At 43.1% G+C, this 25,808-nt stretch overlaps 1 protein-coding gene across 1 annotated transcript in view; it reads left to right on the plus strand.

Moving 5' to 3' along the window:
- The window catches only part of GSK3B (glycogen synthase kinase 3 beta), a 151,286-nt gene that overhangs the window by 112,686 nt on the left and 12,792 nt on the right, over positions 1 to 25,808 (plus strand). Inside the window, exons 7-9 of the mRNA XM_084272788.1 lie at positions 21 to 118; positions 12,589 to 12,684; positions 25,158 to 25,344. Coding sequence (XP_084128914.1) covers positions 21 to 118; positions 12,589 to 12,684; positions 25,158 to 25,344 — 381 coding nt within the window. The remainder of the gene's footprint in view (positions 1 to 20; positions 119 to 12,588; positions 12,685 to 25,157; positions 25,345 to 25,808) is intronic.

Consider the following 25,808-nt stretch of genomic DNA (forward strand, 5'->3'; position numbering starts at 1 on the left):
CACTTCTTTCCCCTCTTTAGACGTGTGGTCAGCAGGCTGCGTATTGGCCGAACTGTTACTAGGACAACCAATCTTTCCAGGTGATAGTGGTGTGGATCAGTTGGTGGAAATAATCAAGGTATGGAATTTTTAAGGGGAAGGACGGGGTTGTCTGCATTATTCCCTGGGAATCAGCATTTAAGCATTGTTCTAACCTTGTCAACATATATATTCTGTCACTGTTGCACAGGGTGTTGCATGTAAACAGTATCGTGTACTTGGAGAATTTCATGATCTTTATGCCTCTCATGCATAGCAATATATAATCTTTGAATTATATAGGGTTTTTCCCCCTCTTAAAGGATTACACTTTCAGTGTGCTTGGAAATAGTGCTGATGCACTGAGCCAATATTTATTAACACATGATTCCCATTCTTTAAGAATCTGGCTCTTTTTCCTTTGCAGCATGCAATTTGTACTTAGCTTTGACAACAGTGTTATTAAATTTCCTTATGCCAGATTCATCAGATGTGTAGCCACCTTCTCTTCCTCCTTCCTTCCAGCTCTCTGGGTGAAAGGTTAGAAAGAACCTGCTGTTTTGCAGCTGGAGAATCAGGAAGTGTAGGTCAAAGATACCTTCCACCTGAAGAGTCATCTTTTTCAAATAAAAAAGACCTAATGCTTCAGAATACGTAACATTTATGTACTGCTTATGTTCAAACACATCCTGATTGATTTCATTTGGTAAGCTGTGAATGTTCTGTGATTCTCAAATTAGAGACATTGAAGAAAAAATCATATCTTAAAAGATTGGTGTCTGCCAACACCCTAGTCTCCCCTGCTTCCTTCAACTTCTGCAATGAAGGAATCAAGATTTCTGGAGAGAGCAGCGTATTTTTCGTCTGAATCTATTCCATCCTCTCTAACACTCCCGTCTTACTAAGTGTTTAAGATATGTGTACATGTCGTTCGGCTTTATTGATTTCCTCACCACAAGGGAGAATTTCCTCCTTGGTTCTGCCACTTAACCACTACCTTGATACATGTGGCATGCATGTGAAAACCCCTCAAAACCAAAACATGTTGAAAAATTACAACTTCCTCCTTGTGTCTGCGTTATTCACCAGAAGAGCTGCTGGTGTCTTTATCCCTGTCCTAACAGAGTGTAGGACACCAACCAACATCAAGTTGTCACTCTCCTGTGTGGATGGCGTGGGCTGATGAGGCTCAGTGTTTCTGTGGCCTGCTCCATGGGGTGTGCTCTGACCTTTCTAGGCTCTTGCCACACCTCCTCCAGCCTTTGACCATGTAAACTGAGCTTCTGTTACACTGGGTGTCTGTCCTGCTGGACATCCTCCAGTCGTCATCTTTCTCGGAAGGTTCTGTGTCTTGTACCTACATCTCCTCTGATGTTCTTGGTTTCTTGTTGTTGCCTTTCTGGCCAATGTTCAAGCTCAGGATGTTGAAGTTGGGTGAGTTTACATAAGAGATACTAATGGAAATCTAGAATTGTTGTCAGAAGCAAGACTGGTGGGTAACGCAGGTTTTATCGAAATGAGAACTGTCGTTGAGCAGGACGCTGCTTTCTGCTACACTGCTTTTGTGAGGTGTGAGGTGGTCCCTATGGCCGCTCCAGATGGCCAGAGTTGCTCAGGAGTTTGTGCAGAAAACTGTGGCATTTGCCTTCAGATGTTTTAAGTCCTTTTTTGTTTCTTGATTGATTTCTGCAATCTTGAGAAACTACATTTAATGAGTGTTTGTAAATACAACTGTTTATGTCGTGGTGACAGTCCTCTTAAGTCCTTCTGGGGCTCAGTTGGAAACTTGAGACTAGGGAGGCCTGTTAGCAAAACCATAGTGCTCTGCCTTAGCACTGCTTTGATTTTCCCAATGTGGAAGTGAAATAATCAGGAAATCTATGTTGTCTCATTATTGACAGGCTGCCAAGCAGAGATTGTGTCTTGGTTCAAAATTCGCTAGAAGCTGTTATCATCAGTTGGATGTTTTCAGTTCTGCAGTATTGAAAGTAAACATCTGTGAACTAGTAATTTTATAGCATGTATGTGCTCTGTTTGTGATGATTCTGCTTTATTTACACTTAAGTTGCATTGAAGCAGAGAAGTGTTTTAATAAAATCGCTGATAGCGTGTGTACCATCTGTGGCTTCTTTAAATGCCACTACCATGAGTGGTGTGATAACTTTTATTGACCAATTCATAGCTGAATACATAGTACTGGTAAAGTAATGTTATTTCTCATGTCAGTCAAAGCAGTATCCAGTGCAGAGGCTTGAACTTCAGTATATTATAGCTTGAGGTGATGATTTTTGCCTCAGCATAAACAAATTTCTGAATCATTTCTTTAAATATAGAAAGGGGAATGCTGAAAGATCATCCACACCTGTGATGTGTTGGAGTTTGATCACCTTCTGTGAGACATGTAGCTCCCTACACTTAGAAATTAAGTGAAGCAACTTAATTGTAAGGATAACTCGATGTTACAGTAAGCCTGGTCCCTTCGATTATAAAAGGTTACACTACTGACACATTATGTGTAAGGAAAGTCTGAGAGAGCAAATGCAGTAAAGCTTGCAGTAGTAGCCACCAAAAAACCCCCACAAAACTTTATGGAATTGTTATGGGAGTAGGATGAAAAATGTGAGCCTCAATAGGGGCGTCCCGTGACTGTTGATCTGCCCATTTATTTGTTACTGAGGGTAGTGGTTTGGCCCTGGCTGAAGGCCAGGTGCCCACCACAGCTGCTCTATCACTCCCCTTTTCAGCTGGACAGGGGAGAAAATAGATATTGAGAGGCTCAGGAGTTGAGATGAGGACAGGGAGAGATCATTCTGCAATCAGCATCATGGGCAGAACAGACTTAGCACAGAACAAAGGACAGAAAACTCTGATTGATGACACTGCCCTGCACACCCAGTGACACCAGAGTCAGGTAATGAGAAGTGCAGCCAGAGCTTAAAGCACCTCCCCCCAGCCCTCCCTTCTTAGCAGACTGCACTTTAGTCATGATTTCACTCCTTCCTTCCCCCCCATTGTGGCATGGGGAGGGGCAGGGACTGGGGGGATGGGGGTTTCGGTCAGTTCCTCGTGAGTTGTTTCCTTCTTAGCTGGGGGGACATCCCTCACACCCTTCCCCTGCTCCACCATGGGGTCCCACCCATGGGAGACCATTCCTTCATGAACTTCTCCAACGTGAGTGCTTACCCTTCAGCTCTTCACCAGCTGCCCCAGTGTGGGTCACTGCTATGGGGTGCAGTCATAAATCACAGAATGTCTCTCAGTCTCTCAGGCTTAGACTGCTCCAGCCTGGTCCCCCACAGAGTCACAAGTCCCCCAGTAAACCTGCTCCAATATGGGCCTCTCCCTGGCGCTCTCCACGGACTGCAGATCTGCTGTCAGGGCCTTGCTCCTAATTGGGTCACAGTGTCTTCCATATTTCTCCATCCACTCCATTGTGGGGCCTCTTCATGGGCTGCAGGTGGGATCTCTGCTCCCCATCCTCTTCCACAGGCTGCAGGGGAACATCCTGCTCCACGGACTGTAGGGGAATCTCTCTGGTGCCTACAGCACCTCCTCCACCCCTTCCCTGGCGATGGTGCCTGCAGAGCTTCTTACATCTTCTCACTCCCTTCTCTGGTAGCAAAAAGCAGCTGCTTGAGGTATTTTTTTCTCCTAAATGTGATTCCCAGAGGCTCTGTGACCACCACTGATGGGTTCAGCCTTGGTCAGCAACAACTCCGGCCTTGAGCCGGCTGGTGTTTGCTCTGTGGGGCCTGCAGAGAGCTTCTGGCTGCTTCTTGCAGAAGTCCCCCCTGCAGCACCTCCATTCTCCACCAGAAACCAGCCACATAAAAACACAACACTGAGACGCTATATATCCTCAAGTCAACACTGGAAGAGAAAATGAGTGTGAACTGCCCAAGTGGGCTGTTTCTCAGTGCCCTTGTCTACCAAATCTTGTGCAGTTTTGTAAGTGCTTCTCAGAAAAACCCTGGCAGAAGGCTGAGAGAATACAGAGAGAGTTATGGTTGAGAATACTGCATTCAAAATCAACAGCCATGAGAAATTGTCTAGTAAAGTGCAAGAACTGGGCAGTGAGTGCTTCCCTTGTAATGCCATGCTGACTCAACGGGTACTTCTGTGCCGGCAGTGGAGGGAATTCACCTCAAATTTCAAGTATTTTTTATTCACATTTTGAGAATGAGAAAAAAGAAATTCAGGCCCTTCATTTTCAATTCTGCCAGCTGTTGGCCATCTACTGTATATCCCTTAAGAGTTACCAGTAACCAAATGGAGCACATTTATTTTCGAAATCTGCAAAGAAGTCATGAAATAATCTGCTCTTCTCCACTCCCAGCACAATGCTTAAATTCAATTTAGATCTGAAAGCTTAGTGTAAAAACTACAAACCATGTTTATTGAGCGAGGTCAGGTAAAATACTTTTACAGATGGTGTCCCACTCTTCCGTTGCTGCCACAGAATTCTATTTAAAGCTTCCATTGTAGCACAGACTTTTAACACTAACTGGCTGTAGGAGAAGCAGAGCTGTGGGATCTGCCAGCTGTAGAACAGCAATGAACTTTGTATAAGGTTGCAGGTTGGGACCTGTGAGCTGCTGCTTGACTGTCTTGGAGTCATGCTTTTCAGATACCTTCCTTGGAAAATTTTCAGTTGTCCCTTCAGTTGCTTACTCAGCTTTTGATTATTCAGAGTTCATTTCACAACACAGCAACCTGGGTGTGAAGGTTTTGCACTAGGCTGGAGACTGACTTCAGAGTGCCAGCATTTTAAACTACTCCTCCCTTCTCATGCAGTTCTTGATGACATCCCCCCACTAGCTGTGTTCATGAAGATAGAATTTTTGCAGTGTGTCAGTCCAGCACGGCTTGTCCTTCCTACAGGCTGCAGGATGCCTGACATCCTCTGTCCTTTGCTGCATCAGAAGCACTTTTGGATTTTGTCGGATGTTGATTCACTTTTTACAGTTACATTTCAAGCAGGATCTCTAGCCAGTTGCACTTGGGAGCTTCTCTAGACTTAGTGTGTGTTTGCAAACTGTACTGAAAAATGTGCCCCTGAAGAACCACAGCATCGTGTTCGTGTGAATCAAAAGACAGTCGCCACCTTCTTAGCTTCTCTTTCTCCTGTCCCTGTTTCTTTAAAGACTGTCTTTCCAGGTGTTCTCAGTCTAGCTGGGGGAAAGATCTTTGACCACTTAGCCCTGGCAAAATGACATTCAATGTGGAAATTGTGTCTTGGAGCTGCATCTGAAGAAGTAATTTAACTCAAGTACACTTGTCTTGAATACTTAGGCAGTTACAGGAGAGAGCACGTGATGTGCTTTTTTTCAAAGTTTGGTCTTGAATGGTGATTCTTCCTCCTTATTTTTAGCTCTTGCTAGCTACTCCAAATGTTAGGTTATCCCATCGCTGGGAATACCTCAAGTGGGTAACCTGATATCTTAATTAAAATTCATGCCCCTACTGGCTTTGGAGAGACACCTCCCTGAGAAGCGTGCTGAGGCGCAGTGGCAGTGCAGGTTTCATCAATGGTCGCACAAAGATGTTAGGTACGAGCAAATGCTGTGTCTCAGAGCAGTCATACAGCCCAGCCTTGTCAGAAGGGTGAGACACCCCTCCTTCCAGCAGCCCAGGAGGGTTGTTGTTGCCACTTCCCTGTTTAAAATCCACTGTGCAAACATGATCACACTGACTACAGCTCAAAATAAGGAGATTTCAGACCACAAGAGGGGTTGGTTTTTTTGAGATAAAATCAGGGCAGTCTCTTCTGTAAGTGCTGTGGTGCTGTGCAAGGCTTGCAGTGCAGCAGTGGTGTCTATGGTGGCATCCCTGCCACCTTCTCCCAGTTCTGCAGCCCCCAAAACTATCAAGGGAAAACGATCTGGGATATTCCCCCTAAACTGAAACATCATCTCACAGTTCCCACAGACAGTGGTTACTCTTTATTTGTGTTGCAAAAAGGGAGTCTTGGAAGTATAATGGGTTTGCTTCTAAGGTCACTGTCTTCTGAAAGGCTCTGTTTTAGTACCTTGCCCCTACTCCCCTCAAAAATGGGGGTGGGGGGAATATCTCAGAAGAATGAGGTAGTAACAATTATCTGAGCAGCCCTGGAACATAGGGAAGACAGCATCTGCTAATCTGCCTTGCATTGTCTTTACCAAAAATACTTTTTATATGCTGCGATCTAGAATTACAAAATGCATCAACTAACTTGTGAAAACTGCAGGATGGGGTTGTGTGGGGGCTCTTTTCTATGTTTGGGGGGTTTGTTTGGGTTTTTTTTTCCCCTAGTGAACTGTGTGATTATTCCTTGCACCAAAATTGACATTTCATGGTAATTTAGAAGAAACAATAAAATCATCTTCGTACAGTTCTCTGGGTTAGCAGTGAGGCAAGGGGGGGAAAAAGTGCTAAGACAAGCTCAATAGTATCAGGAATCCTATCCATGTGTAACTTTTTGCTCTCTGACAGTTTTACTGAGCTGAATGCTAAGTATAGACTCGATTATAATATATGCCTCATGCTGAAATGTCAAGGTACTATTTTGGGCTCAGTTTTTGAAATAAAATAAATTCATTTGCAGTAGTTAATGGGGAGAGAGGAGCTGTCTCTTCCGGGAGAGTAAGCAGGAAGGGAGAGTGTTTCATTTCGTTGGATGTGGTCCTGTGCTGAAGGCATCCAACACGAGCTTTCACATGGGTCTTCTCTCTGCACTTTACCCCAGTGGCCCTCAGCACTGCAACTTCACTGTTCCTGTGCCTTCCTGTCATTCATCACTTCCAGTGCTCACAGGCAGTATAAAAAAGTTGATGAGCTATTATATTCCTGTCAGCAGTGACAGTGGGTTTCTTCCTATTCCTGATGTATAGCTGCTCTTGTGTTTGTGAATAGAAGAAATCTCTATGTTCTGTTGGCTTTCATTTTGTTTCATAAGAGCATGTTTTTTAAAGGAAGTGTAAAATGGCTAAGTTTTATTTCATTTTCTACCACAGACCTCTTGAAATGAAATATTATTTCAAAGATGATCTGTGTTTACTGCTTGAGGTGCCAGCATGGTGGTTTGGGTTTGTTTTTTTTTAATATCTATTTGGCACACCTCTCTCCACTTTCTAAAGAGGTGCAAACATGTTTGCAAAAGTATTAATTACGCCATCTGGTAAAGCCATACACACTTGACTTTTTGGAGCACGTTTCCTCAAGCTTGCATGGTTTTCCTGGGGAATCAGTTTCACAGACCAGCAGGGGTTGGAAAGGACCTCTGGAGATCTAGTCCCAACCCCCTGCTAAAGCAGAATCACCCAGAGAAGGTTGCACAGGGCAGTATCCAGGTGAGCCTGAACATCTCCAGAGAAGGACACTTCATGACCTCTCTGGCAGCCTGTGCCAGTGCTCTGCCACCTTCAGAGTGAAGAAGTTTTTCCTCAGACTGAGATGGAACTTCCCGTGTTCCAGTTTGTGCCCGTTGCCCCTTGTCCTGTCACTGGGCATCACTGAGAAGAGTCTCTGCTGCACATCCACCCTTTAGAGATTCATAAGCATTGATGAGATCCCCTCTCTCCAGACTAAGCAGACCCAGGTCCCTCAGCCTTTGCTGATACAAGAGATGCTCCAGTCCCCTCATCATACTTACAGCTCTCTACTGGACTCTCTCTGGTCTTTCTTGAACTTGTTTTTCTTGAACTGGGGAGCCCAGAATGGACACAGCACTCCAGATGTGGTCCCACCGGGGCAGCGCAGAGGGGGAGGATAACCTCCCTTGACCTGCTGGCCACACTCTTCTTAGCACACCCCAAGCTACCACCTGCCACCTTGGCACAATGCTGGGGTGCAATAGCGAATACACTATACTGTTGTAATTACAGTGCTCTAGAGGTTTCAGATTTAAACCACCACCTTCTCCCCTCTAGTCTAGTCATTGCCAGCCAGACCACCTGGACTCTCGGTGTCCCTGTGCTTTTAACTGATTTTAACTTTCTCTGGCAAAGGTTTAGTAATGATGGTTGTTCAAAAGAGCCTTTATTGATTCCACTGGGCTTTGTTGACATTCTTGCAGTTTCCTCTTTCTCTAGCATTGCAGTGGTGTGGGCTAGTTTGTAAATAACTCTGCACAGCTTTACACCTTGAAACCAGGTGTGGAGAGCAGCTGTCTTCAGTATTGGGGTGTAACTAAGGTGTCCTTTTGAGGTGCATACCATCCATATTTTTCTTCTATGCAAATTTGATTCCAAAAACCATAAAATATCTTTATGCTATTTGTGATTAAATACAGAGCTAATCCAGGTTCAGAAATCTCTTCATGTTTGTTAAGTATGATGATATTGGTAAACTGTGCTTTACTGTAGTTGCTTGAGATATCTATCATTACCCTACCTTTACAAATACTGCTCTGGAATAAAGATTATGGGGGCACGACACATGACACAACTTAATCTGTTACAGAAATACTTGTGAAACTGTTTTTGTCCTAAAGAATCAGAGGGGTATCTGTCTTCTTAGCAAGTCTTGTAGATAATGTTTGAGTTTATTTATTTTTATTTAAGAGATGATTATGACAATCAGGAATGGAGAGCAAAACTGGTTACGTTGTTTGCATTTGTAGGAAGATCGCTTGTAGTCTCACATAGAATTTCCCCTTCATTCAAAGTTTAGTCTTTGTTCCAGAGGTAGTCTTAAGGAATCAACCTTCTTATTCTAGTACCTCCTTTGTTTTGGCCCTCACTTTAGGGGAGTGGGGGAAGTGCCCAATTAAAAAAAAAAAAAAAAACTCTTACTTTCCTTGACAGTGTCACCTTTCCTAAGTTTGTCCTCAGGAAGTAGAAATAGTGTATGTTAGTCTGCATAGACCTGAACAGTCCAGTATTGGGCCCAGTGTTTCTTAAAAGTTCTCTGGCCTTTAACTGATCTGGGGAAATCTCAGCATACAGAAGTATCTGGTGCAGAGAGGGGACCAGGCTCTTTCCTGTGGCATCGCACGGCAGGACAAGAGGTGATGGGCACAAGTCTAAAATAGGAGAAATTTAATCTGAACACCAGAAAATAGTTTTACTGTGAGGGAGATCAAATGTTGGAACATTTGATCCTCCAGAGAGGTGGTCTCCATCCCTGAGACATTCAGAGGCCATCTGGACGTGATCTTGGGCATCTGGCTTTCACCAGTGCTCCTTGTTTAGGGGAGCTGGACCAGATGACCACCAGAGATCCCTTCCAACCTCAACCATTCTATGAAACCTCTCTCCAAGGAACATCTGCTCCATAGTATTTTCAGAGTTGGTATAGCAAGAGCAGCTGTTTCATGGAGTAAATCTGCCAAAAATGTGCAAAGTAATTTATGCTGCTGCTTTGCATTTCAAACGGAAAGAACAGTCAAGTACACGACTTCTTTAAAAGGTTTGCCCAGTTTTTGCAGTAGCTTAGATGATCGCTGTTACATTCAAGTAACCTTGCTGAGTATTCCGAATGCACTGAAAAGGCAGTGGAAATCAATGAGGTACAACTTTAAAGTCATACAGCAAACAGTGCTGGTGTGTTGCAGGAGTGGGGAGCGGTGGAGTCCGTTAGTTTCTCCAGACCCTCTTCCAGATGTCAGAGACTGATGGAATTTTCTAGCCAATCACTTTATTCATCCCACATTTTTTTCTGCATTGTGATTTGAATTTGACAGAATCTTCAACATTTCTATTCTCCCTTTCCCCACTTTCCTCCCCTCCCCCCTGTTTTCCCCCTTTCTTGTTCTTTTTCTCCCCTTTTTTATCTTTTTTTGGGGTCTTAATCTGCCTTCCATAAAAATAGAAGGCACAATCTGGCTTTACAGTCCAGGGAGAGCACAGTAAATACACTGAGTGGCTGATATAAGTAACTTTTTCCTTTTGTACAGTTACTTTGTGTTGACAAAGCCTGCTATGTAGCAGAAGGGCCAGGAAATCCCTTCTTTCAGCTGGCATGATCCCTCCTCAGAACCTTATTTTCTAAGCTTTCATGAGACCTTAAGTGCTCTGTGCTTACATGCCTGTGCTTAAGTTTAGGGCGTGCTCCATCCCACTATTTGGACTATGTTTTTAATGAATTATATGGACAGACATTGTCCTTGCATCCATTGTCCCTGAAATTGTCCTTGCCTATCTAATCCAAATTATCTCTGATGCCGCAGGCAGTCTTTAAATAAAGATACTTGTACTGTGTAGGCTCCTGTTCTGAGCAGCCTTGGCAACTGGGCCAGTTTCCTGAATTTTGGCTATATATTTAAAAATAAGTCTAGTCTTTGCCCCTTCTAAGAAAAGTATTAAATTGGTTTTTTGAGGCAGTAGGGAAGAAAGAAGGTAAATGTGCTTTTAAAATTAACCCTATTTATACTAGGGAGGCCTGAATAGTGAGCCTTTGGAAGTGGTGGGATTGCAATACAAGTTACCCATACTTTTTCAGGAAGCTAATTTAACTGATAAAAAAGCTTCCAAAGTTTTGAAAGTTGTTTTTGTTCTGAATTGGGATGAAAATAATGTTTTGCAGGTGTAAAATGCCCTCATCTGGAAAGCTTTGAGAGCAGCTGCTGTCAGAGCTTTGAGAGTGGCACCATCCTGGCAGGCTGGCACCTGGGTGCCCAGCGCTCTGGGGGAGCCAGACAGAAAACCAGCAGGGAAAGGGCACGTTTTCCTGTCAACTCTTTTTTTTTCCTTTGAAAGTTGAGCAAAATGTACACAATCACACAAAAACCTTCTTGTTTACTGCCAGAGCAAAAGCAGTGTTTTCAAACACAGAAAACTCTTCTGTTGGCTCTGCAGGTAAACACTGACTTTTGAGTAGGTGGGATTTAAATCCTGATTAGCAGTGGGAAGGTAGGGGTTACGTGGTCATTTGTTTTGTACAGATTGCCACTTAAATCTGTTGCCCAAGAAGCAACTGTCTGAACAAGTTCCAAGGTTTGTTTCATCTGTCGCTGCTGTTCCTTTAGGGTTGCTTTGTGTGTATTGTAGTTTGTGTCCTGGAGCTCATATTTTAAATAATAAAGAGATGCCAAGCTCCTTTCATCATAACTGATGGGAGTTTCTCCGTTGCACAAGTTAGTGGCACCTGCTCTTCTACCTCTTTACCCGACTCTTCAGAGCACATTTGTGTAATTTCCACTCTTTTAGCAGAAGGGAAACGTTTGCAGATAGCAGAATATATAGCCAAATATTTCTTTATTGAGCAGTAAGGTGGAGAGCTGATGCCATGATTTAGATGGTTTGTTTCCTGAATGGTGACAGTGCAGTCCCATGAGGTGAGGTGACAACATTCTGCTAATCTGCTGGGAGATTTGTCACCGGGGAGAGTAGCCTGGCTACTGGGTTCCTGTGGGAATATGGACATGAGCCCAGCACAGAGGACAAACTCCTCTGTCTGCTGCCCTCTCCACTTCCCTCTGCAGAACTAAACGACACCCAGCAATTGAGTGGAGACAGAAGACAACAGGACTCTTTGAAGGCGCTTTGCAGTTTTTATATTTATGTAGAAAGCAGTGGCTCTCTGGTGCTTCATACTAACTGAACAGAGAGCACTAATACCATACTGTCTAGTTTATTCCCTGAAGGGATTTCAGGAATCCTTCCGAAGTTTATCCACCCTTACAAAGAGCTGTGTGACTGTGTGTTATTTCTCATGTAACTACTAATTTTCGTGTATAAATAACATCGTGCAGATTCTGGGAATGAAATGTAAATTTGAAAAAGTAAACCAGAGTATATGTTTTAGATGCTTCCAGATTAGGTTTAAACTAAGTTTATCTTAGAATTTAAATACTTAGCTCTCTTCCCTGTTGAAATTCTGCTAGTTTGGAAAAGATGCTAGAATTTTGTACAAAACTGTAGAAGAAAATTAAATTTTTGATACTAAGCTTAGAGCATGAACTGAATTGCCAGCAAGAGACTACTGAAGTTGGAGCAAGGGCTACAAAGACGATGGAAAGGTTGGAGCATCATCACATGAGGAGAGGTTGCAAGAGCTGGGACTGTTCAGCCTGGAGGATAAAAAGGCTGGGGGTGGGGACAGAGAGGAGCAGGTCTCATCAGCATGTTAGGTACCTGATGGGAGGAAACAAAGAAGAAACAAAGAAGATGGTACAACAGGCAGTGGCACAAAGTACAACACAGGAAAATTCATTTGAATGCAAGAAACCACTTTTTATTGTAGGGACTGCCAAAGACTGGAGCATTTTGCACAGATAAATTGTGAAGTTTCCTATAGACATACTGAAAACTAGCTGGACATATGCTCACTAACAACCTGTTCCAGCTGACCCTGCTTGAGTTTGAGGGTTGGATCAGAAGCTGCCAAGAGAGGGAAGTCCCAACTTAAATGGTTCTACAAAAGTTTCTGTTTTCCTTATATTAAAGCTATATTAGTTAATTTTTTCTGAAGCTGTATCTACATTAATCTATTCAGTATTACTATGCATAATTCAATCAATTGTACTAGTCACACAGATTGACTTCATTCTGGTTGCCTCAGTATGGGATAGGTTATACTGCACTCTTCCTTTCCAGGTGGATGTGAAGCCCATGTAAAAAAATTGCCTTTTTTTCCCCTTTCTTCTTCTAGGTTCTGGGAACGCCTACAAGGGAGCAAATTAGAGAAATGAATCCAAACTATACTGAATTCAAATTCCCTCAGATTAAGGCACATCCATGGACTAAGGTAAGTCTGTATGAACTGAATAATAAAGACATGTGGGCTGAAAGTAAAAATTCGAGGAGTTCAGTTTGTTCGGTGGCTTTGTGGCTTTCAGTCTAAAGTGGGTGGCTTTCAGCTGGGGAGTGAGTTACTTTTGCTGTAGGTAAGGAGAAGGTGTTACTGAAGCAGTGCACTGTAATGTCTCTTGGTCCCGGGTTTTTTTGAGGTTGCCTACAGGTGTTTTCTTTACCAGTGCTGCTTGTGTTTGTATCAGATTGCATTATATTTGAATCCTGTCATGCTATACATCAATGTGCACAGAAGTCACCAACAAATGAGTGTTCCAGTGATACCTGTGACACGTCATGTTATTACATAATGTGACAAAGGCTGACAGTCACTTTCTCAACTGGTTGTTTCATAGATGCTGTTATATTTTAACTCCTCTAAGTGTGCTGTTGAGTAGGGTTGTGTTTTCTTGGAGTTACTTAAGGCTGTTCTTGTTATCTAGCTTTCTCAGGGAGACGCTACTGCAGTACATGCAGACAATATTACAACCTCTGTGACCAAAGAGGAAACTGCTAGCATTAAAACAAATTCATTACCACCCAATTAAGCAGTCTTCCACATGTGGAGGAATGATGGATATTTGACTTGGGACCTGGTAACAATTATTTAATTAGCCTCTTGGGTGTGGAATAAGTTAAATATAGAGTATTGAGCAGTTGAAGCCTGGGTAGTTAATGTTTTCTTTTTGCTGCTTGAGAAATGGCTGATACAGTAGCAGTATATTTTCATCCTATCTTAACGGCTCAGGTTTCCTTCTACTAAGAAAGCAGTGTGTATGTGTGGAGGGGTCACATTCCTAGCTGAGTGCATGTCCAGGTCAGACTCCTTTGGACCAAATGCTCTGTGGTGGTAGAAACTCTGCAAACTAGCTAGAGCTCATCGAGTGTCTTTGTGCTAGCAGGCCGTGTACACAGTAGGGACGTGCCATGACAGGTACTGCAAGTCACTTGTTTTGCAATAGATTCTCCAATGAGTTACACACCACCTGAATTCTCCCTTTCCCTGGTAACCCCTGGTTTGTATTTCCATCTCCAAGTTTGTCTCTGTGGGTTGGCAAAATGATTTATAATATTATGAGATGTCAGTAAATCAGCAAGGCTTTTAATACCTAATGTTAATAGGGAAAAAAATAGGGGAGATGAAATCCCAAGGCATTGGTCTCTTTGGTTTCAAATTGCATCATGTTAGAAATTGGAAGAGTAAGTTCAAAAGCCTTGTAGCTTTGAATGCTAAGGTTGTGTCTGAATTCCTGCAGAGAATGTGTTTGGATTGGGGGGATTAAATAATATGCAGTGGAGCAGGAGAACAGAGATGTACTGTAAGGGTGGCAGAGCACTGGAACAGGCTGCCCAGGGAGGTTGTGGAATCTCCTTCAAAACCCACCTGGATGCTCCCTCTGCAGCCTGCTCTAGGTGATCCTGCTATTGCAGGGGGATTGGACTAGGTAATATCCAGAGGTCCTTTCCAACCCCTGCCCTTCTGTGATTCTGTTACACAGAGTAAACATCTAAGCTACCTGTGCAACACAATGATCTTCGGCCTGAGCAGTCTTAAAAATTGTACGCTCTTGATGGCCGGTTAGAGCACAACACACATCTTCTGGTGAGTGGGGGCTTCAAGAAAAAACCATGACTTCCTTCTATTTATAGGAAAGTTTTATTGGTTGTTCTAAAGGATCACAACTGAAATCAAGTCAGCTATAAGGAATTAAGAGGAGCTTGCAAGAACAATTCTCTGTTCTCCACTAGGGCACAATTAGTTTTGGAGAGCAGTGCTTGCAACATAAGCATTCCCGAGTCATTCTGGACACAACTATTCCTGATACCAGCTGGGTGTAGGATAGTAGTATTTAAACTGGTTTATTACAATTGGGTTACATGATGCTTCATTTGATCTGCACTTTTCTTATTATACAAATGCTAAATTAACAACATTGATTGTCCAGCGTGGTGTTGGTAAGGATGCATATCCTCTCAGCTTATTGTGTCTGAAGATCCCTTTCTTTCAACAGTTTGAGCATGTTGAGCTGTGAAGGATTTAAGTGATAGTATTATGTAGAATTGGTCTTCCTTACTCAGCTGTATTGGCACGACAGTGGGCATGTGCATCCTCCTGGAGCTTCTGCATCTTAGAAATGAAAAGCGTGGGAGAAAAAGCACTTCTGAACTCAGCTGCTTAGTGAGCAGAAAATAAATGACTGAAGAAATGAAAGTGCAAATGGTTTTTTTGTTATGATTATGTGTGTAACTAGAGTGCTGCAGGTAGTTGCCGGCAGGAGTTTGTTTCCACCTCAAAAGCACATACCTTTGCTATGGAAGCCAAGGAACTGCTGAAGAGTACGGTAGTTAGAAGGCGGTTACTTTTGTGCACTAGTTATGACCACAGGCCTCAACAAACAGAAGTTTAAGGGGGCGTTGTGTGGTAGAACTTCCAGCTTGTTTTCTGCATGTTTGTGAGAGAATTACTTAGGATACAGATGCTCCCTAAGCTCTTTGACACAAGGGTAGTCTCCTTGTTGCCTTGTGGCATTTAATACGCTGTTGATGTTTCTTGAAGTTGTGGGGTTTGTAGGCCCTACTAGGAGTTAATTTCTTGCAGAGGAGATGCTTGGTGAAGGTGCGTGTTTAGCTGTTGTCTAGCTGTTTAACCTCTTCTATGCACTCTGGAACTGGTCTTGTCCAGGACAATAATCTACACAAAAGTAAAGTGGGCGATGGTCTCTTCAGCCAGGTGACAGGAGATAAGACAAGGAGAAATGGCACAAAGCTGTGCCAGGGCAGGGTCAGATTAGATGTTAGGAGAAAATTTTTTACTGAAAGAGTTGTCGGGGCCTGGAACAGGCTGCCCAGGGAGGGGGTTGAGTCACCTTCCTTGGATCTCTTTAAAAAAAGGGTAGATGAGGTACTTAGGGATATGGTTTAGCTTAGGACAGAATGGTGTAATTTGCTGCATTTGCTACTACCTACTATGTGAAGAAAAATAATGGCTGGTGCTGTGGCGGAATAGAATAGGTTCTGGGGTTTTTTTGAAGAACTAGAGAAGCTGAGACTGAATAAAGATGAGTCCATGAATGAATATTGTTTCTCAGATTCATTCAGTTTCAAGTTTAAATTGGAATTTTTGAGCACAAGTTCTATGGAAATTTAAAGTCTGCCATAATAGTTGTATCTTAAGACTTTTCAGTAGAAATGGATTGATATCTTCTAAATACGGTATTGATACTCAGTGTGATGCAGTACTATAAGGAAAGATATCTCAAATTAACAAGGGTCTTTCTCCACATATTAGGAGAGCAGTCAAGCTAACACTAAAAAATAACTTCTTATACTGCAGCAATAATGTTAGTTTACAGTGCAAACTGCTCTTAGACTGGTTTTTCAATCTGTTGGCAAGTTGAGATGGAAGTACTGAAGAGCTGGAATATCATTCAGGAACACATAGAGACCTGTCTCTCTCGTGCCTCCAATATAGTTCTGTGTTGCCCAAGCACGTGTGTGTTTTACACCGGTTACGTGCATGATGCAGACTGCGATGGGAGTTCAGCGTGTCCCTGGCTAGCAAAAGAAAAGAGAATCTGAACTTCCCAGGATATTTCAAACATCTCTTCCAAAGCAGGTCTTCTCTCTTCCCATTTTGTATTTGCAGACACTTCTCTGCCTTGGTCTCTGAGTGAGTAGCATTAGGTTCTAAGAGAAGCAAGTTTTTGCAGTGGTGAGAATTATCTTTTGACTGACTGATACAGTCAGGGTAAAAGTAGCTAGGCTTTTAGGCACACAGTCTTGTCCAAGGTAAACCTGAAGACTAGAAAACCTGTCTGTGGGGTTTTTTTGTTGTTTGTTTGGGGGATTTTTTTCCCCCAACTGTATCTGCTCATCAAATACAAGTTAATACCCTTTCTGAAGGTTTTGCTGCTGTTGTTTTTACTAGGTCAGAACTTTCCTTCTGTGTCTTTCAGCCACCTCAGCTCTTTGAGCCTTCTTTCTTCTTGGAAGTTCAGTCTGATCTCTGTCTGCTACTAATCTTTTTACTTGTTTTTCCTCTTCTGACTAAGCTTCATCTGTACTTAAAAACTGTGTGACTGGAAAGCCAAAAAGAAAATCTGAGATCAAGTGCAAGATTGTACATCACAGGGCTGCTGAAGTTTAGCTTCAGCAGTGAACTTTCTCTGAAGCTTCCGGCCCTTTTGGAGGGGGAGCAGGGACAGTGAGGTAGCTGCTGAAATGTCTAAATGTGTGCCTCATAAGATGGTGTTAGATAGGGATTGCTTACCATGTCCTCGTCACTGCTGTCCTTTATCCTAGCACTACTTGGATGCTACCTTCAAATCTCAAATCCTCTGGGTTATGAAAAACAAAGACAGTGCTGTGATTGTTTCCAAAAATAAGAAAAATGTCTGTGACAGTCTGCCATTCCCCTTGCATCCAGCTCATAAAGAATTTCATCTGAGTACAGTTGTAGTAAATGTAATATAATTATGTAGTTTAGGCCTCTTCTGTGTGGGGGGAGAGCTCATTTGGATTTTTCTTCCCCACCCAAGGATTCCACGTGTTTGCCAGTAATGGCTTTGAAATGAACAGGCTTCCCTACTGAGCTGCAGCCGTGCCCATGGTTAATGACGGCAGAACAACACAACAGGTTCTATCAGTAAAGGTTGTTTTCTTTAGGCAAGTCATAACCTCTGCCTTGTCTCCATCGTATAGATGGGGAAGCAGATTCCACTGCAGGCAGCTCTTTAAAATGGATGGCACATCTTTTCAGTCAGCTGTGGTTTAGTGGCCTTTGCTTCTCCTGTTCTGAAGATGCTTGCAAGATTGTTCACACATGCAAGCACTTTTTAAATATATGGTTGGTGAGATAAGTTTGAGTGTACTCAAGGGAATGGCTTTGTTCACCATACCCAAATCTTATAGCTAGCTCATGTCTGAATCATAATTTCCAGTGTTGAGATGGAAAAAGACAGGAGTCATTTGTTCAGCAGTGGAAGAGAAAGGGAAAGAAAAACTGTCAGTCTAGATTGGTTTTAAGCATCTCTGCCCTTTTTTCAGTGCAGCCTTGTGGATGAATACATGAGGACTCCTCTCTGCAGCACTGGGCCACTACAATTAAGTTGCAGTTGACTTTAGGACCTCTCAGCCTACATTGTGAAAGAATTTCTGCTAATATTAAAATACTTGGCAGATGTTTTAGTCTGAGCATCCCCTGTCCCCTGTGTGTGTATTCTTCGTATACATTTTACCACACTGATCACTTTTCCTTGAGTATTTCTGTGCTTGGAGCAGGCAGTCCTGTCGTCTTCCTCACGCTCGGGGACTGGGACATAAAGAGTCTGGTGTCTCTCACGAGCATGTTTTTCCACCCTCCAGAATCAGTGTCATGTCTTCATCCTGTGCTACTCCTGCTCTCCTGGTTCTTGTCTGGTTTTTAAGCAGATTGTTTTGCTTGTAATGCTTCCAAAGTGACTGCTCATACTGTAGATTCAAGGAAGAATACCAAACAGTAAAATGGATAAATAGACAGCTCGTTTTGTCACTTCTAATTATAACTGATGACAAAAGAAAGCGAGATTTGTTTTGTCAGCAATCTTTTAAGTGGACTTGCGTTTGAGTTAAAGCTGAAAGTGCAGATTCTTCTTGAGGTCTGCTCTTCTGTAGCGCTGCAAAGGCAAGGTGGAGATGAGATGTTTCTTTGGGTGCAGTTTCATAATTGGCATAAGTTCACCATGGAGCAGCAGGGTCAGTTCTCCACCTCCCACCTGTGTATTTCTGATGCATCCCTCCTGCAGTATTATTTGTATAGTAGCAAAAACCTCTTGAATAACACAGACGTTCGCCGTTCTTACCTGGCTGACCATCCAGCCCTGACCACAAGTATTGGGACAGGGGAACAGGGCAGAACTGTCTTTTCCAGCATGTTTCCAGGTAACTTGTGCCTGTTGTGAAACCGTGTCCTGACCTCTTTCTGAAGAGTACAGTTCTGTTTTTCAGTTGGTGTGTAATGACTTTCCAGGCAAAGAGTGAAAACAGCTCTGCTGGAGACTAACTTAAAAGAAAGAAAACAAGTTCTTTTTTTCTGGCAAGCTCGTGTATCCCAGCTCCTTTTGTAGGAGCAATTATTTTTGACAGGGTAAATCTCTTACCTCCATCTAAAGCACGAGGAAAGAAACCAGGTTTGTTGGGTGGTAAATTACCCTGCCTCTGCCCAATTTGTATGCAGTAAAGAAAGTACTGCTTAACAATAAATGAGTGAGCACTAATGTAACATTAAGATATGATTTACATCCGTGCAACTATGGAAATCAAATGCTAAGCTTCACCTGCCTTTTGCAACGTACCATCTGTTTCACCATCCCATTGCAACACATCTGTCTAGGCTGCTCACAGCGGCTGTCCCATCGAGGCTGAGAGCGCTTCCAGGGGTCGATTTCTGGGGAGTCTTTCTGAGAAGAGGAGCTGTTTTGTTCTGCTTACTTTGTTGCCTTCCTTAAGAGTTTAATAGGAGTGGAGCACATGCACTGGGTAATAAACGCTAGCTCATTCTGTCCCTGCCGGGTCCTCAATGGAAGGAGCTCAGTAACAAGTGTGTGGTCTCAACAAGATGTAGCTTTGGAGACAGGTTCCTGGTCCTGTTCCCAGTTCTGTGTTGGCTCAGTTGTAAGCCACTTAACCCTTCTGTCTTTAATTCATTTACCCCTATCTCTGGAAGGTGCCACCTGACAGGGATTTTTGACCAATAAAGCACTTGATATTTATTTTAGAAAAAATGCAGGGGGATTTAATCAGAGAAGGAGGTTGGGGGCTCGAAACTTTTTTTTTTTTAGAACTCATTTCCAACGTCAGTGCCTCCTTGATGGACATTTTAACCTTCATTTATATCACATGAGTTTTATGCACTTCAAAATAGCCAAACGAAATGGCTTATTTCAGAAATCCTGCTGTGAAAGTCCCAGGCCCGTGGAACAAGACTGGTCCCAAGGGCAGAGCTTCAGGCACAGCATAGGGTTTCATTGTGTCAGGTGGAGCTCAATGCAATCATTGATCTCTGGCATGTGTCTCTTTCCTCTCATTTGTATTTATGAATGTGTCATGTTTATCATGAGGCTTATTAGGTTAAACTTGCCTGACCAAAATACGGCTTCATGTCATTGTAATCATATTGTGCAATTGTATTTTTTAAAAGTTGATTTGAGGGTCATGTCCTACATCTGATGGCTTTGATCACTAGCAACCAGTACAAGCTTTTGGTTGAAGGGAGGATCTTTCTTACCTAATGTTCATGTGCCATCAAAAATGTGCTTACCAACCGAAAGATGTGCACAGACTGTCAGCTTGAATCGGTGGTGTGGGTGGTTCTTGGCAAAGTCAATGAGTCTCTGAAGCTGGTGAGGAAATTTTTAACTGTGGTGTCACAAACTTGATGCGTTAGCAACAGATGTCATTTTCATAAGCCTCTGCTCTCTTAGGGATCACAGCATGCGAGCGGTATTCACAATCTGCATGCAGAACGCACAGAGGTTGATGGCATGAAGTCATGTCTTTTAATACACGCTGGCTAGAAGAGCACCTTGGTGTAACATTGTGAAGCTTTTGGCTTTGGGGCTTAATTAGAGCAAGACGACGGAGCTCCGTGTTGTGCATGGAAAGTCTGTTTGAAGAATGTCAATGAACTGAAAGTCAGAGCAGCCATTCTGTTAAAACAATACTTCGCTCTTGCCCCATGTGGTTTTATTTGAGAGCTGAATGCTGATGTGAGTGAAGTGAAATAGGAGAATCCTGTGCTTTCCATCCTTTTTCTTTCGTCTTTCCATATGTGCAAAAAAAAAAAGAAAAAGAAAATTCAGAAGAGGCGTGAACTCTGCAACAGTGGTGGGAGCTATTGCAAATTAGCCAGATAAAATGTGCCTGCTCTGTTAGTGCACAAAGGCTTCTGAATCGCAGTCACTTGGGGCCTCATAGCGTGCCTGGGGCGTTGAAGCCTGGCAGTAATTTTTTAAATGTTGAAGATGGTGGTTGTTCCAGAAAAACGAAGGGGAAGTAACATGCAAAAAGTCCCACTGATAGCAGCGTAAGTTGGGAGGGAGGAGTGTGCCTCTTACGGTCCGTCAGCATTCGAGCGTCACCAGCATGCCCGAATAAAGTAAGAACTTGCACTGGTCCCTCAGCTTTTTAGTGAGGTATAGATTTATTGAAATCTGAAGGATTGGTGGGGGGAGGGGAGGGGAAGAGAACCCAAAAGCTGTGGTTTTGGATGTGTCTGCATTTCCATTTGACATGATCATTCTGAGATTTTTTTGGTAACTCAGCCAAAAAAAAATAAAATCAACCCCAAATAAAAAAACCCTGACAAACCCAACCAAATAAAAAAGCAGCGACCTGGGTCTCAGCCTGAAATTCATTTGCTTTGCAGAAACAAGAGGTTTTGAGTTATGCAAGTGCAAATTTTCCTTGAAGAATATTGTATGTAAAGCCTTTTTTTTGCATTTGTTTATCTCCAAAACAGGTTCATTTTTTAAAATGAAAACTTGAGCCTTCGGTCCCTCCTGTGGACAAATAGCCTTGCACAAGGTCTTGTTTCATTTTAGAAAAATGAATTGCTGCGCCGGTGGGGTAGTATTTGATTGCTTTAAAAGTTCCTGTCAGTGTTTTATTTTTGTTTTTCGTTTGTGGACTTGCTGTGCCTTTTGCCCGGCCATATTTAGTCTGCATACTAAATGTTAAGTCTGCCCAAACACTTTACGTTGTGCACTTAGCTTTTTTTACTTTTTTTTTTCCTTTCTTTCTTTCTTTCTTTCTCCTTTTTACTTTCTTTTTTTAATTTTTTTTTTCTTTTGCTTTCACCCAGATGTATCCTAGACCGAGACAGACTTTGCTCCGATGGGCCGGATTTTAGTCCGTGCACTAAATTTTAGTCCGCAGACTAAAAGTAATCCGCGGATTATTTACTAAGTCAATTTTCTCACCAAGAACTACAGAGACCTTGATCCTCCACTGAGCTGTAGGCGCAAGGGGCTTCACGGCTCACGAGTCCTGCTGTCTGTCCGTCCTCCCACCCCTTCCCACCACGGAGCGCCAGCCCGGCATTGCTTTGGCATCGGCGCCCCGCGTCATGGAAGTGCTGGTGTACCCTTTGCCACGGGCAGCAGCCGCTCGTGTAGTTCTCGGTGGGTGAATTGGGCAGCTTTCCCGGTGGAACTGTGTTGAATGGGAAGAGCTAAAAGACCGCAGGGGTTTTCGCTTGTATATCTTAGGGCCTTACTCAAAAGGGAGGTGGGAGGGGACAAATTGAGGGGAGAAAGATTTCTTCAGTAACAGGTGCGACGGGTATGAGGGGGAATAAACCCGCAGTAGAGAGAAATTCAGTCCATACCCGCACTCCTGAGGTGTGATACGTCCAGTTCCTGAAGAATCCTAAGGAGATAATGCCAGCAAACAAAATCCAGTGGCGGGGGAAGTCAATCCAAAATGGAGAATAATCCGCGGCGGCCTGAGGTACTCGTAGATCACACAAATTAAAAGCATCCAAATTCAAAGTACAGATCTTGGATTTTTGCACTCCCTTATAAATTGCTAGGGGGTTGGTTTTTTTGGGGGGGGATAAAACCCCAAAACAACCCAAAAGTTTACATTGTGTCTCTGGGACAGATTTACAAGTGGGATGTACCTCTGGGGACGAACTAATCTGGCCCCACTGTCTGTGGACATTTATATCCAGAACCGAGGACTGAAAATTCTTTATGATGGGAATTTCAATTACCTTTTTAGTTCGAGTTTTGATTTCGATTTTTTTTATTTTTTTAGTAAATGCACTGGCATTGGAACATAAATTTAATATAGAAATGTTTCTATACTATGCCTCACCATTGCACAATCGAAATTTTTTGGCATACACTGTGGTGAAGTTGGACTTGCTGCTATGGAGACTGATGTTTAAAGTTTCTAATTGTATAAACATTTTCTATGTCCCCCACACCATGGATTTCTTATAATATTGGCTATATTTTTCCTTGCTGGACAATTCTCTTTTGGATTGACTCCCCCTGTTTGGATTATTTCACTGCATTATCATCTTTAGGACTCGTCAGGAACAGGACATTTCACCTCAGGAGTACGGGTATGTACTTAAACATTTTTTAAAATTACTAGGCCTAGCCGTGAAAAGAAAGGAGAGAAATGCTAGACATGGAATATTTGAATTCAAACCATATCCTTGAGGCAGCAGCCAGGTGAATGTTGTAACACAAGGCGATGGAGATGGGCTCAGACCTGTAACTCACTTCATGTGTTAGTCACCACTTGTTGCAGAGAGAGGCCATGTGAGGCCTTCTCGTTTATTTTTCTCCTTCCCTGGTTTGAAGCAGTTAGGGTAGACTTTGGGAACTGCCTACCCCAAGTAACTAATTTCTGATCTGAACGTAGGCTGAGTAGTTTTCTGACAGGGTTTAGGAAACAGATATTAAAGTTTCAATGACTTGGAAATGAGTGGACATTAAGGGTACTCCTTTTACAGATGGCAGATTTGTGACCGTCTGCCTACTGATTTGCTTACGATAAGGCATTGGGTTTTTTCCTCAAGGCAAAGACAATTTTTTTCCCCCTTTTTAAAATCTGTAGAGTAGCTAATATGTGAGCTCTCCTGAGGGAAAAATGCAGCTGAGTGAAGTACTTCGATTGCGAGCTGTGGCAAACCAAGCCTGTTAAAACAACAGTGAGAAGGTGCATGAGGGAGACCTCAGTAGTTTTACCTGTGTTAAATAGCAAGCAACTTCACTTCTGTGGATTTACCTCAAGACATACTCATTTGTGCTACTTGTTGTGGGGTTGAAAAAGAACAAACTTTTTCTTTTTTTTCCTCCCTTACTCAATTGGAGACAGTCTTAGATTTTGTTCTGGTCAGGCTGTGGCTTGGGAGAGATCCTCACATCCACTTTGCACTGTGGTCAGCAGTCCAGGCTCTGCAGGGAGCAAGTGCTAAGCAGCTTCTGCTGCCCCTCCCCATGGCTGGCTCTACCTTTTCTCCTTTTGTGATTGCAGGCATCATGCAGAAGCTTTTTGTTTGGTTGGTTTGCAGTAAGCTGGTGGCAGAATTAAATTCCGCTCTTTGACGCCCCAAGTCAGGATTCTGTGCAGCACAAGTTAGTGCAGCACACACCCCAGAAAACATGGTTGCCTCCAAGCCAGCTGGGCACTGAAGGGATAAAAGTTCAGTCCGTAGAGAATTTAGCATTTGTGGTTGATTCTTACTCAGAAGAGCCTGTGTCTTTGGTTTAAAACCTACTTAATGGGTGCCTGTGCAAGTTCCTCACCTACGATTAACTAGCATGTGATGCACTGATGTTTTTTTAATATTTTTTTCCCCCTTCTTGGTGCTGTGTGGCTTGGGTTCAGTTGCACTGGTGCAAAGCACTTTGGATTAGCTGGGGTTTTACCAACAATATCAGAACTTAACACTAGCACGCACCCTCCTGCCTTTTCCCCAGCCTGCATATCACTTGGAACATAGCAAGAGACAAGTGCTTTAGGAGATCATGCAGGTCACATACATGACTAACTCATACTTTGGTTTTGACATAATGAGAAAGGAGGATGGGGGGTGTAATTAGCAGTAGGTAGAACCATTCGTAGAGACTTAAAGCTGTAGTGAAGATCTCCTTTTAGTAATCACCCGCAGTAAAAGTCAGTTAGAGCAAAATAGTTGGTTCTCTTGACGCAACTTTCAGCTGTCCTTACAAGTACCAAATGTGCAGGAATTATCCCAGTAAACTTATGGGAGTGACCTGCCAGAATAAGGTCACGGAAGGACTAACTTCCAAATTAGAGCTAGACATTTCCTGCACCCCACCCGCGCTTTCCTTGTTGTTCTCCAGAGTTGAACAGCAGCCTCCATAGCAACAATCTGACTGGCCTGCCTGCAAAAGTCCATGTTAGTAAGACTTCATTCACTAGCCAAAAAAACAAAGAACAGTGACGACAGAACAAACCAACCCAAAAGCGTAGCAGGGCCTTATTCAATTTTTTACATTCAGTGAATCCTGCTCATTTGAACCCTCCTCCCCACCTTCACTCCACCCCATATGCATGGCTGGTAGCACCTGTGTGTGTTTGTCATGATTTTTGAATGAATTTTCCCTTCATTCTTACAGTTGTTTTTCTGAGTGCGCTCTCTCATGAAGTCTCTTGCTGGCATTGCACCTTCACTCTAGGGCAAGACGTTGCAATTAACCCTTTCTCAACCCCAGGAACTGGATTTTCCCATCCTTACTTGGAGGACTTTGATTAGCACGAACCACATGTTTGTTCCAGCTTGTTGGGCAGCGAGAGGTTTAATTGCTCTGACTTGCTTCTGGTCAGCAAAGAAAAAAAAAAAACCAACCCAAAACCATACCCAGACAACCTTGTTTCTCTTCTCTTTTTTTGTTTTTGGTGTGTTTTTAGGTCTTCCGGCCCCGCACTCCACCAGAAGCAATCGCGCTATGTAGCCGCCTGTTGGAGTACACCCCCACTGCCCGCCTGACTCCCCTGGAGGCCTGTGCGCACTCTTTCTTCGATGAACTACGGGACCCAAATGTCAAGTTACCAAACGGGCGAGACAAACCTGCGCTCTTCAATTTCACCACTCAAGGTAGCTTGTGAGCCTTGAAGGATCCTTTCTTTAGGAGGAAGCTCTGGGAATAAATGTTCGCTGTAATGCGGTATCGCTCCCTCAAAAGTGAAAAAAAAAAAAGCCAAACTAAAACAATGAAACACCTCTGAGCAGGACTAAGGTTATTAAGTGGTTGCATAACCAGCTGTCCAGCTCAAAAAGAGAGGAGAGGGGCTTGGAGAAATGGGTTACAGGATTTTCAGATGCCTGGTACCTTCGATTCAAACGTAGTGCAGGGGACCGAGGGTTGTTACAAAGGCTGGTGTTTGCTGTTCAGTGTCTGAAGCCTTGCTGATGTTTTCATGTAAAATTCCACCATCAGAGGCCTGTGGGGATTAGATCATTGTTTTGGAGATGATCTTACTCCTTCATACCTGAAACACCATAGCAAGGAGTAATGTGCATTAGGTTTGGCAGGGAGGTTTGAAGTGTGGTTGCCCTCT

Source organism: Gallinula chloropus, assembly GCF_964237585.1.
Source record: "Gallinula chloropus genome assembly, chromosome: 1".
NCBI lineage: Eukaryota > Metazoa > Chordata > Aves > Gruiformes > Rallidae > Gallinula > Gallinula chloropus.